Genomic DNA, 13,244 nt, shown 5'->3' on the forward strand with positions numbered 1-13,244 from the left:
TTTTTTGTACTAGGTACTTACTACTTAGCCTGTGTGCCTTGCACGATTTAAGTGGATGCTACACCCGCGACCCGCGTGTGTTGTCGCTGTCTTACAAACGTACGACATATCAAAACTTTTGCGCGAATAGAACCACTGAAGCTGTAGTCCAAACTAAGCAACCAAATTTTCACATTATAAACAAGAGAACATTTACTGAGCAACATCGTTTATATTTTTTCGATATCATAAATACAAGAAAAATTCTTATTGCTTATAAATTAATTATTTCAAACTTAAATAACTTTTCTTGTATTAGTGATATCGAAAATTAAAAACGATGTTGCACAGTAAATGTTCTTTCATTAATAGTGTGAAAATTTGGTTGCTTAGCTTGGACTACAGCTTGAGTGGTTCTATTTCGCGCAAAACAGTTCTGATATGTTGTACGTTTGTAAGACGGAGACAACACACGCGGGTGCAGCGTCTTCTTGAGATATATCATAAATCCTGTGCGTTACTCACAACTCACAATTCACAGATCGTCATGTTCATGGCTACATATCTACTCAATATGTATGATCGCATTGAGACGCATTTCGGTCATACCTGCGCACGGAAGGGCTAGATAAAATCCAAAAATATTGTAGCCGACAGTTGTATTTAAGCCGAAAAATATTTAATCTGAAATTCCAAACCGCATTTGAGTCGACAAATATTTAATCCAACCTCCAAGGCTCCAACCCATACTTGAGCCCATGAGCCGAACTGTAAATGTGCGTGGTAATATTATTGTGGTAACCACGGTTATAGATATATTTATACCAGTGACCCAGCAGTGTCTCCAACGTGTAACAACATTGTAAATTATTTACAGTGACTTTACTGTCTACCAACTCTACCATAGATAGTCAATAGTTATAATAATTCTATTATCAATGGTACCACCTTAATAATCTAAGACCTTGGGTACCACCTTGATCAGCGCCCTCACACGTGGACGAAGGAACTACAACCTTGTCCCGGCGTGTATGGCTGTTGCACGTTGAACGATTCTTTATCTTTTATCTATGTTCTATGGTCGCCACGGATGGCATAAATTATATAGTCGTAACTCGTTAAATAGATTTTGTATTTTCGTCATGATTGTTGTTTACTGATTAGACCATAACAATTATAGTTGATGGTTCCATTTTAAATTTGGATGGTACCTAAATAGCATATTTTGTGGTAAGCACTAAGCAATAACGCCATAAGTTTACGATATTTATAGCATTAGACACATTCACGATTCACCGCTAAACTTTAAGCCGGCTAGGTATTACGTTATATTGTTATAATAGCTAATAAGAGATTCTTTTAATTCTTATTTCTTATTACTTATTTCTTAGTGAATCAACGACGAACACGAAAGGCATTTTGACTTTTTTTCCGAGTCCTGGATCATTGTTTTTTCTCTGTTGGTCCTTATGTTTTCACGCCATAATAATCTTTAGAAAAATTGGCCGATGTGCACGGTGCGTTGACTTAGACGTTTAAAAACCGTTTTTTACTGGCATTCAGGTGAGTTACAATTTTCAATGCAGACGTTTTATGACACGTGCCTATAATAATATACTACTAAATATTAAAAACTTCAAAATGTATTTTTAACCTGTTTTTTTTACCCATACATTTACTAATTGATTGTGGTAGATGGGTGATGTATAAATTAGTCTTTTAATAAATTGATGTCCACGTTTGACATTTTTTAATATCTATTTCATTATTTACCTGTTGTGGTAGGGTGAACATTAAAGTGTTGATACCGACTGGATATGAATTATCAATAAAATTACACATATATATATACAGTGTGATCATGATCTTGGGTAACACTTAATATTTCGGACGGATAAACTTGTATTGAAATGAATAATGGGGGGGTACTCTAGAAGATAGGTATTGAAATACATATTTTGTGAAATTTTTAATTTTTTAATACTTACGATGCGCGCATGTGCAGTAAAAATTGTATTTTTTAATGGTGACACTTATTTTTAGTACTTAATATTTAAATTGAGCAAATTTTCTCAAATTGATTTGACTCCTAATACTTGGCTTTAAGTTCAAAATAGAATGAATAACATCCATTATTTAATTTTGAAAAAAAATATGTATAATTTATTAATTTTAGGTTCATGTATGTAATTAATTTTTTTCCTGGAATGTTATAATTTCTATGAAAAAGTCTTTATTGCCTTTAGGACAACTATGTTTTTAATTCTTATAATTAATTTCTGGACATCAAATAGTATTGATAATAAGTAGTAACTAATAACTAATATTAACAAGTACTTATTAGACACACGTATAAGTGCAGACTGAGCTGATGAATACGGATCTAAGATATAAAATCAATATAGTTTTTATCATAACATTAACTAATACTCATAATATTATTAGAATCAATAAAGTATGAAGTACAATTCCACAATAAAAATTGTTTAAATTATAATTATGATGTAATTGACCAAACACAAAAATATTTCATATAATAAATTTAGTACACATATAAGTTTATCCGTATTATAAATACTACTTCTTCTATAATTATTATTACTATGATAATTATAGTAATTTATATTGTTTTTACTTTAGTGCAGTAAAATCTAAACACAAATAAAAATGTGCATAGTATTTAAATATTTAACATTTTTATTCATAATTTGATGTCCAGAAATTTATTATAAATAATAAAAACATGTTGTCCTAAAAGAAGTGAAGATTTTCGCTTAGAATTTATAATACAACACAAAAAGAAATAAAATTACATACATGAACCTAAAATTAATAAATTATACAGGTAAATTAAACATTTTTTTGTAAAAATTGAATAATGGTTGTCATTCATTCAATTTTGAACTTAGAACTGAGTATTATGAGTCAAAACAACTTAAAAAATTCCTTCAATCCAAATCATCCTCTATAGATAAGTGTTACCATTAAAAAGAAACGATTCGTGAAGTGCATGCAGTAACTAACCTAAGTGTTAAACATTTGATTATTTCACAAAATGTATATTTCCTATGCCCCCCCCCCAAAAAAAAAATTTCAATTCAAGTTCATCCGGCCGAAATATTTAGTGTTACCTTAAATCGTGACCACAGTGTATATTGTGGAATTAAATGTGTTAAATAAAAATTATTTTAAAAACATGATTTGACTCATTTCTGTTTAATGTATATACTATAGTACAATATACCTCAAATACAATTTTATAATAACAGGAGATTTTAATTTAAACCAATTTTACTGGTCCATTGATTCATTACCCAAGATCATATTTCAAGTTCTCTAATATTTAACTGTTGTATAAATTACTTAAATTTGAAGTAAATGAACCGTACACTTTTATTGTAGTGGTCAAACTCTTGATTGTCTAATGATTAGTGCTGAAGCTAAACTTTCTCATATCTTTTATTCTTTAGAATATCTTGTACCTAAAACTGATGACCAGTGCCACCCACTAAAGATTTTCTTATAAAATGTAATAATGCATTGGTTAATTTTCTCTTTAAATCCCCACTCGATTATAATTTTTAGGGATATTTCTCATTTTCTTTCAAATATTGATTTTAATCTTGATTTGAATAATAATTCATCTTTTGAAGAACTTATATAGAAACTTTTTATGAAATTATATATCATATGTTAATTCTCTAAAGAAGTCAAATAATAGGGTTCTTGATTGCGTAAATTATAGGTATTAATTAATTTTCTGATATTTTTGAATTAACCAAATTATTTTTCCAGTCTTCATGTACTGGATCTTTCTTTGTTAAAAAGTCTCTCTCCCAGCTGATGGGTCTAATAATGAATTGAATCGAAGCTCCTGGACTATTTATCTCAATGAAATAGTCGATTGTCTAAAGTACCTTAAATTCCAAGGTTAGGTACCCAAAATGTCCAATAATGGTATAGACCCAAAATGTCTATTTGACTATTTCCACTAATATTTTACTTTATTAAACAAAGATTCTTTTAGCCCTAAATGAACCATGTCCAATTATGTATACTAACTTTCAAAAATGCGGTTGATAACGTAAATCACAACATTCTTTTATGCAAAATTACTTCTTTTAATATCCATTGAAAATGTATTAATTGGTTGAAATCTTACTTATGTCCTCGTACCCACGCAGTAAAAAAGTCTAGTCTAGTTATGTTCAAATGATTTTTTGGTTGGTTCTGGTGTTGTTACTCAAAGATTAGGACTCAAGGGTTAACCTCACTTAGATTTTCTAAGTATTTGTATATTTGTCCTTTGTATTTTTTATTAATAATCTGCCTTCTATTTTTGATAATTCTGTTAACATTCTTTTATTTGCCGACGATTGTTGTTGTTATTGGTTCAAGTTTTGTTTTTAATTTTGTTATTAAATTTACCGTAAATGCATAAAACTTCTTTTAAAAGAAAATGTATACCTTCATATTTGAACAAGATAACACCATAAACAAAGCAAATGGGAGAAGATTCGTTCCACATATTATTCTCTTGTATAATGCCCTTGCTAAAAAAAAATTGTTGCCTCAAGCATTATTATCCTTTTTTTATCTTGAGATTTCTAGATATTTAGTAGACATCTTAAAAGAATACTGAGTTAAATCAGTATTATTTGATAACTTTTTCTAAAATATAGTATTTCTATTAGGGGCCAGAGTTAAAATGTCCTTAAAAAGATAAATATATGATATGATTAAAGCAATTATGCACAAAAAATTTTTAATAAAAAATAGTTAGTAGGTACTTTAAATATTGCTTATAGTTTAATGTTAAACTTTTGCTTAAAAACATACTATTCAGATAATATTTATTTATTTATTTTTAATGTGATTTCATTGTAAAATTGTATCCTCATACCTATATTTCACATAATGTTCCCTCTATAAACCACATACTAATTATGACATTTTCTTTTTAATGTAGAAAAAAATAGATACCATGACCTGGCAACAATTTGCTAAAGGAAATATTGACAAAAAAATTCTGCCAGGATCTGATTTATATAACGTTAGTTTGAGACATGAATATAATTCAAATCTATCACAGTCTGGTCATAGTTATGATGACTACGACGAGTATGGTAGATGTTATGTGAATACTGGTTTGAACGAATATGAAAAGGAAAATGAAGAGTATAATGAAGTACAGTTTTCTATTGGTTTATTCTTCAATAATATAACCTTATATAGATTTGATAAATGCTAAACTAAATTTGTGTGTGTATATTATATTTAATTTATTTATATTTATGGTGTTGAATTTTATTGTTTTTTAGCTATCAAAAAAAGCTTTACATGATTCAAATATGAGTTCTGTTGATAGTATTTCTAATGTTAATTCAGTGGCAGATCTAAAAGATTTGGATGTAGATGAAATTAAGCTTTTCGAACATTATAAATTCAAAGATCCATCAAATAAGTCAAACGATTTAGAAATTGCTGCATTTAAAGATAAGGTAATATAATTATGAATTTAAAATTTTTATGAAAAAAATAAATAGATAAGTAAATCTAATTTAGTGTTAAAAATTTAATTGTCGGCTAATAACTAGGCAATTGATTACTTAGATAATTTTAGATTAAATAACATTAGGAAATTTAACCATAAAAAAATATATAGGTATATAAATGATTTTTATATAATAAAGTAAATAATAATAAAAAAGTAAATATGATTTTTATTTTGATTCTGAAAATAAAATAGTGACAATGCTTATATTGTTAACAAATTTAATACACTTTTTGCTACAGTTTATGAAAATTAGAGTGGCCCTTATATAGTAATAGGGGGTAAGGAAAGTTAAATATTTTTGATTTCTCATCCACCCAATTTTTTCATTACCATACGAAAGTTATGTGGATTAAATTTGCTGATTAATAACCCCCTCCAGGTGCCGCAAGAGGGTTGTATATTGATAAATAGGGTAGTTTTAGGGTTATTCTGATTTAATTCATTATACATTGCATTTAGCATATAATTGTATAGAACCTAAATTGTAGATTTAGGTATTGTCTATAAATAATGTACTTACAAAATGTCTGGTAAAACTAATATTTTCTGTGAAAATTAGAATAAAATAAAAATTATTACCTTTTTCTGAAAGAAAATCGAAATTTTCAGTATACTTTCTGTACGATTGCTTTTACGATGACATACAAATCTTCAAAGATGAAATAAAATAAAATAATTTAAAACTAATGTACTAAAGCTAATTTTACAATTATTGTTTTACATTTAGAAATTAGTCTTTAAGTATACAAAATGGTAACTTGATCTTAAAATAAAAAATAGTTTACCTACACAAGTACATATTGAATATTGATGTCATTAAAAATAAATAGGTAGTGGTTGAATGGAGTAATACAATGTGAAACTTAGATACGTTTCATTCAAATAAAATGTCTATCAATTGTGAACGAATTAATGTATTTTTTTTTACAATCAGGGTAATTTGTTTTATAATCATTTACAACTTGTAATAGAAATTGTTTTTGATTTTTGTCTTTTGTCAGTATACTATTGTATTCTTGAATTAACTTAACGCCTCTTACTGCAACATCATTTATGACTGATAACTCTGTTAAAATATTAAATCCTTTTTTATAGTCTTCTCTTTCTTTCCAACTATCCGGGTGGAAATCTATGAAGTCGGCTGACATTTTAAATCTTGAAAAAAAGTTGAGTGTTTCTGGTGATACAAATTCATGTAGTTCTTTTTTTATAAATGTTTTTATACCCTCTTTACTCAAAACAATTTTCTTAATTGTATCATCATTGTTCTGGGTTGATTTAAGTGATTCAACTATTTTAATTTTAATTTCGGTTGGCCCCTGAAAATCAAAAAATGATGAGGCTATACTTTCAGGCGCAAGATACCATAAGTGTCCACAAAATGTATGTGTAGCTGTTTTGGAAATAGCTTTATCTGGTTATTCGATTAATTTTTTTAAAAATATAAAGTCATTATAAGGTGCTTTAATTGCAGCAGGGCATTTAAACCACACTTCTACGTATATTGTAACTAGAAAAATACATACATCTCAAAATTCATTCTCTTCTCGAACATTAAGTTTAAATTGTTTTCAAAACATATATATTTTTATTGAATAAATTGCATTTGATATCCACCTGGCATGGTGAAAAGCACCCAGGATAGTGAAAAAATATACTGTTTGGTGGGTTTTCACCTAGAAAAATAACAGTCAACTCCAGAAGTTCTTTATAATCATCTCTACATTGTTTTTTTTTTAAATTTTGTAAACAGAAGTCTATAATTTGAGATCTATTTGTTTACAGTGTGTATAATAACTGAACAAGAAAAGATCGATAAGAAATATAAAAATACAATTAGATTTGAATTTAATATTATTTTTGTAATCGACAAATAACACGATTATTCATTGTGTAGAAATACCCAAAAACAGAATCAAACCGTTAAGATATAATTTACTGTCACTTTCTTCAAAACGACCTTCAGCGATTAGTTGCATGGGGTGAATCTTTGGGGCTAGCTCTTAATATAGCTAAATGTTCAGTAATGACTTTTAGTCGTATTAATGCTGTAATCGAACATGTTTACACCTTAAACAATACCGCCTTAACAACCTGTAATAATTATGTAAAGGATTTAGGATTTACTCTCACACGGAACCTGTGCCCTAATATGCATATTCAGATAATATGTTGTAAGGCTCTTAAACTGCTTGGTTTCATAAACCGTGTCTCTTCTGACTTCCACTTGCTCTCCCCTCTAAAAACTCTTTTCTGCTCCCTAGTCCGTCCCATCCTTGAGTATGGTTCCGTCCTCTGGGACCCGTCCACCGCTTTCGTACGTAACATGATAGAAAGGGTTCAAAGAAAATTCCTCCTTCAACCTGCTTACAAACTAAAGATAGTCTGTCCACCTCACGATTACACGCCAATCCAACGCCTCTTTTCCTTAGAAAGCCTCACCGATCGTCGTCATTCAGCTAACCTGACATTTCTATCCAATCTACTTTCATCTAAAATTGATAGTCCTGAATTACTATCCCATGTCTCATTTAAGGTCCCCTCTAGCTGTACACGATCATCTGTTCTATTTCATATACCTTTCTCTTCCTCAAACTACTATCTTAACTCACCGATCATCCGTCTTATGCCCATTGCCAACACTGACCCTTCATTCTCTCTCTGATATTGAGCCACGTTTCCATAAACTATTAAAACTATTATTATTATAGTATTATATTCATGTATATAGAGAATATCTGAATCTACTATTTAGGTTCTATACAGTTTTATGCTAAATGCAATATATAATGAATTAAATCAGAATAACCCTAAAACTACACTATTTATCAATATTCAACCCTCTTGCGGCACCAGAAGGGGGTTATTAATCATCACCAAATTTAACCCACATAACTTTAGTATAGTAATGAAAAAATTGGGCCTGTGAGAAATTAAAAATTTGAAAGTTCATAAATAAGGGCCACCCTGATGAAAATATTGCAGAACAAATTAAAATCCATGACCTTGCTATTAACCCTTCACTGCTGTATTAATTTTTTCCAGTATACTTCAGTGTGCGGGGTAAACATTTAAAAAAAAAATTTTTTTTTTGTTTTGAATTGCATATTATTATAGTTCAAGTATTACCTATTAATTAATATTTTTTTTTTTTAGTGTATCATTGTATTTATTTATTAATTTTCCGTATTGTCGATAGGCAATTAATATCCCGTTATCTTAAAAAAGTAAAATTTTCAGGAGAGACAAATACATAAACATGTTTATTACTGATAACATGTAGCTAAGTTATACCAAAACTTCAATTTAGTCTAATCTCCTTGGATATTATTAGTATTGTCCATCGATGATATGTTCATGCTGTCGCATTAATGTGACATTTGTTGTCTCCGTCTTACAAGTGAGTAACTGCTGAACGTAAAATTTGCTCTGTTGCGCACTTATAAGACGGAGACAACTATTGCTCGTATAGCGTCCTCTTAAATATTTTAATTATGGTGGTCCGCATGGTACAGTTTTAGGACCACTATTATTTATTATATATACAAATGACTTGCTTGATTTGGATTCTCAATGCTCTATATTTTGTTTTGCTGATGACACTATAGTCCTAATTCATTGTTTAAATGAATGCAACAAAAATTTATGTCACTTTTTAAAAATTGGTTTAATGAAAACTCTTTGAAAATTAAATCTAATAAAACATGTTATATTCCTTTTTCTATATCAAAAATTAGAAGTCTTGATATTTATGAACCCATTAAAATACATGATAAATGATGATATATGTTGAGAAGTACATTCTGTAAGTACTTGTGACTACACAAGTATAAGGTACAGAAACTGAGAAGTTTCTTGGTATCATAATTGATACATTTTTTAAATTTTCATAATGATTTAATGATTAAAAAATTAAGAAGTATGTTGGGTAGATTAAAAATATTAAATTATATTTTATCACCTAACTATATGAAAATGGTTGTCTTTGCTATTGCAGTCAGTCAGTGGGTGTATGGGCTTGTACCTTCCAAATATATTTAAGTTTGCTCAGAACTACTATAAAGTATAAATTTTTTATTACGAATAACCTTTAAGAAACCCTTTCATTTGAATACTGATATACTTTATAATATATATGATGTATTAAATTTAAAGAAATATCATGCAAAAGAAGTATTAACAAATAAATATTTTTATAAACTTAAAAGTGTCAGTTTTCAGCCATACTTATTCTACTCGTCAAAAAATAAACAATGTATTTTAAATAAATAAAATACTGAATTTGGTAAAAAAAAGATCCTATTAATATTTTCCCAATTATTATTGATATTATTATTTATTTGTTTAAATGTCAATTGAATATTGTTTAATAAGGATGTATCAATGCAATTATCTTAAAATTGTCTAAACTTGACTTAAAAATAAGAACTGTTGTCATAGGTTCTTGGAGACGAATCATTTATTAACTTACTAAAAATATATTTGTATAATGTTTTCTTAAAACGTTAACTGCCATGAGCCTAACATGGATACATTAAAGTGGAGCTGTTTAAGTTGCTGACAACCTAAACCAAATTATTCTTCAGGAGCCGCTTAGGTTGCCGGCGGTTGAAACTTCTCAATGTGTTTAATATACTTTATTTTTTGATGGCGTAGAAATAATGGCCTAATAATAACACCATGGCGTACACGAGAAAAAACCAAACAACTAAAAAAAAAAACTAATTTATTTCTTTATTTTAACTGCACATAAATGAATAATGCTAAAAATAATTATATTACTGTAGTATGATTTTACATTAATTCTTCATATAATATGACCCAAGAAACATGATAAGCAAATGAAAGGTTGTGTTGGCCATGTACTGTTTTATTTAATGCTTTTCCAAAACATAAATATATATTTTTATAAGTTTTTTATTAATTTATAAAGATGATAAAATTAAAAGGTGCAACAGAGAATCTAATTACCTAAATTCTTTTTCTTGTTATATTTTCTTATAACATTGACCAACGTTTTCTTAGTTTTTTTATTTCTTTCACACTATTCTCCGTTTTTCTATTTTATGTTTAAGTGATGCCGATCTTCTTTGATTTCCTGTTGATTTTGGTGTGTTAAGCGCAGTCATTTGTTGAGGTAATTTTCAACTGGTGGGTCTTAGGCTGAGCATTTTATCAATTAACAACTTTCAAAATTTTTCTACATTCATTTTTAAATCCCAATGTTTTATGTTATACAGGATTTGAGTGTTAATAATTCTAGTATTAAGTAATATCTCAGTCATAACTTTATGATACCAGCGAATACATTTTCTGACTTCAGCTTTTCGTGCGTTATAAAATAAAGTAACATCAGGCTTCAAAATGCTTTCTTTTTTCTGTTTTGTTTTTCCTTATCTACAATATCTAATTATGGCGTATAGATAGTAAAAATATATCCCTTTAAATGTTGACACTACAATTCCGTTATTATTTTCTTTCCCAAAAATGTCACCCTTTAAAATTTTTTTTGTGATAACTTCTTTGGGTTAATAACGGCGATTTTTCCTAAGTGTCTCCTTACTAACTGTTTATATATTTATTATGGTAGCCGGCGATCAATCCGGTGTCATAGTAGTAAGACATATTACCACCCCGGCGACCTAACTTTTTTTATTCTAAATTCGTAATATTAGAATTTTTCCAATCTTTAACACTATAATCACAACTACGATTAGACTATCCTATTTATAAATATACACACAAACATTACAGTAATTCCCTGTTATTTAAACAAGGCTCTACAATTACATATCCGTGGTAGGATGCCGGCGGGCTCATGTCAGTCAACATGTTAAAATGCAAAAAATATCATATTATTATATTTTGTATTTGTTATTAGTTAGTACAGAAATAATAATATTATAATCTCTACATTTAATAGTCAGTAACGTTATACTTTTATTTTTTATAGATTATTAAAACTATCAATTGTAATTGTACAGTTGTGATATCTGGTGCTACAGGATGTGGGAAAAGTACACAAGTTCCTCAGTATATTTTAGATGACTGTATGAGTAAAAAGAAATATTGTAATATTATTGTTACTCAACCTAGACGTATAGCTGCAATTTCAGTATCTAAACAAGTAAACATAGAACGTGGTTGGAAAGATGGGCTTTTAGTCGGCTATCAAGTTGGACGTAAAAAAGATTATGATCCTAACACAACAAGAATTTTATATTGCACTACAGGAATTTTGTTACTAAAAATTATTAAAGCAAAAAGCCTGAGTGAATTTTCTCACATTATCTTGGATGAAGTTCATGAAAGAACACTTGAAATGGATTTTTTATTATTAGTTATAAAAAAGTTACAAAAGAAAAACTCCCAGTCAACTCGTGTAAGTGATTTAAAAATATTTTTCATAGAGGTGTCCAATAAGAATTAACTTATTTAATGTAATGATGATTATGCCATCCATAGGATATATTATTACATGTGATTATTATGGAACTAACATATTTTATATAAATGTACTATTGTTTATTTTATTATTAATCCATTAAAATAATTATTTAGGTAATACTAATGTCTGCCACAGCAGACGCTTTAAAATTACAAGATTATTTTGGCGATTATTATGGACATCCTTATAATAGACATGAAACAGCACCATTAGTTAAGATTGAAAAGCCATCCAACTTTAAAATTCTTACACATTATTTAGATGATTTATATGGATTGATACCAGCTGTAAGTATAAATATGTGGATACAGTATACAAGAATACATATTACCAAAATACAAATTTTAGTTTATAAAATAATTATAAAAATTATCTAGTTAACATACGTAGACATACACAAACACATAAACAATAGTTAATTCCAAAATAATCAAATTATGAGGTAGTCACACTAATAGATTAATGGAAAAAAATTTATTTCAACATTAAAAATACCATTTTGCTGTATAGTTGGTGTCTAGATGAATGGCTTACAGATGGGTTAAATTTGGATTCAATGATATAAAATCATTGTATATGTTACGGGCTATGTGGAATACCGGGCAATGTAAACCACACATTTTTTTTTAACCAACTAATATTATTTTTATTATTATAAATTATAATAATTACCTATTTATAGTATTGATTTTTTTTAAAAACAATCATTATTAATTCTATTCATGTACCATTATATTAAGAATATTTTGATGGAATAACAAAAAAATATTAAATAGTATCGTCATTTTATTTGTATAGTAAATTCTAATTTTGTTATTACCTATTTATTTGAACAAGATTAAAAAGCATGGCACTTCGAATTACATAGTCTGTCTGCTTTTCTACACTTGATTTTTAAATAGGCAGTACGATAAGTAACAAAAATAAGTTTAGACGGTGTTTCAAAAAATTTAAAGTTTATTGTATTATGATGTATGAATAAAATTAATAATGATGGTTTTAAAAAAAAAATCAATGCTATAAATAGGTAATAATAATAAAAAATAATAGTTGGTTAAAAAAAAAAATTTGTGGTTTACATTGTCCGGTATTCCACATTGCCCATAACATAAACACAAAAGGATTTTAAGACCTATAATATTACAAAGTATATTTTATGATATTATTGTTATTAAAGTCATTTATTTTACTATTAGACATTAGTGATGCTGGAGGTTGAATTAATTTTTGCCAAAAAAAATATGCATTTGTGTACAATTT

The 13,244-nt window shown here is 28.0% G+C and overlaps 1 protein-coding gene across 3 annotated transcripts in view; it reads left to right on the forward strand.

Moving 5' to 3' along the window:
- The first annotated feature begins 1,029 nt into the window (after window positions 1-1,029).
- Window positions 1,030-13,244, forward strand: part of LOC111032448 (probable ATP-dependent RNA helicase spindle-E) — a 30,033-nt gene continuing 17,818 nt past the window's right edge. The window contains exons 1-6 of one of the 3 annotated variants that reach the window (XM_022312785.1): window positions 1,030-1,297; window positions 1,371-1,542; window positions 4,949-5,167; window positions 5,301-5,480; window positions 11,490-11,918; window positions 12,098-12,271. In XM_022312785.1, coding sequence (XP_022168477.1) covers window positions 4,964-5,167; window positions 5,301-5,480; window positions 11,490-11,918; window positions 12,098-12,271 — 987 coding nt within the window. In that variant the 5' untranslated portion in view covers window positions 1,030-1,297; window positions 1,371-1,542; window positions 4,949-4,963. The remainder of the gene's footprint in view (window positions 1,298-1,370; window positions 1,543-4,948; window positions 5,168-5,300; window positions 5,481-11,489; window positions 11,919-12,097; window positions 12,272-13,244) is intronic. The other 2 variants (XM_022312784.1, XM_022312786.1) reach the window with 2 other exon arrangements.

Source organism: Myzus persicae, unplaced genomic scaffold, assembly GCF_001856785.1.
Source record: "Myzus persicae strain clone G006 unplaced genomic scaffold, MPER_G0061.0, whole genome shotgun sequence".
NCBI lineage: Eukaryota > Metazoa > Arthropoda > Insecta > Hemiptera > Aphididae > Myzus > Myzus persicae.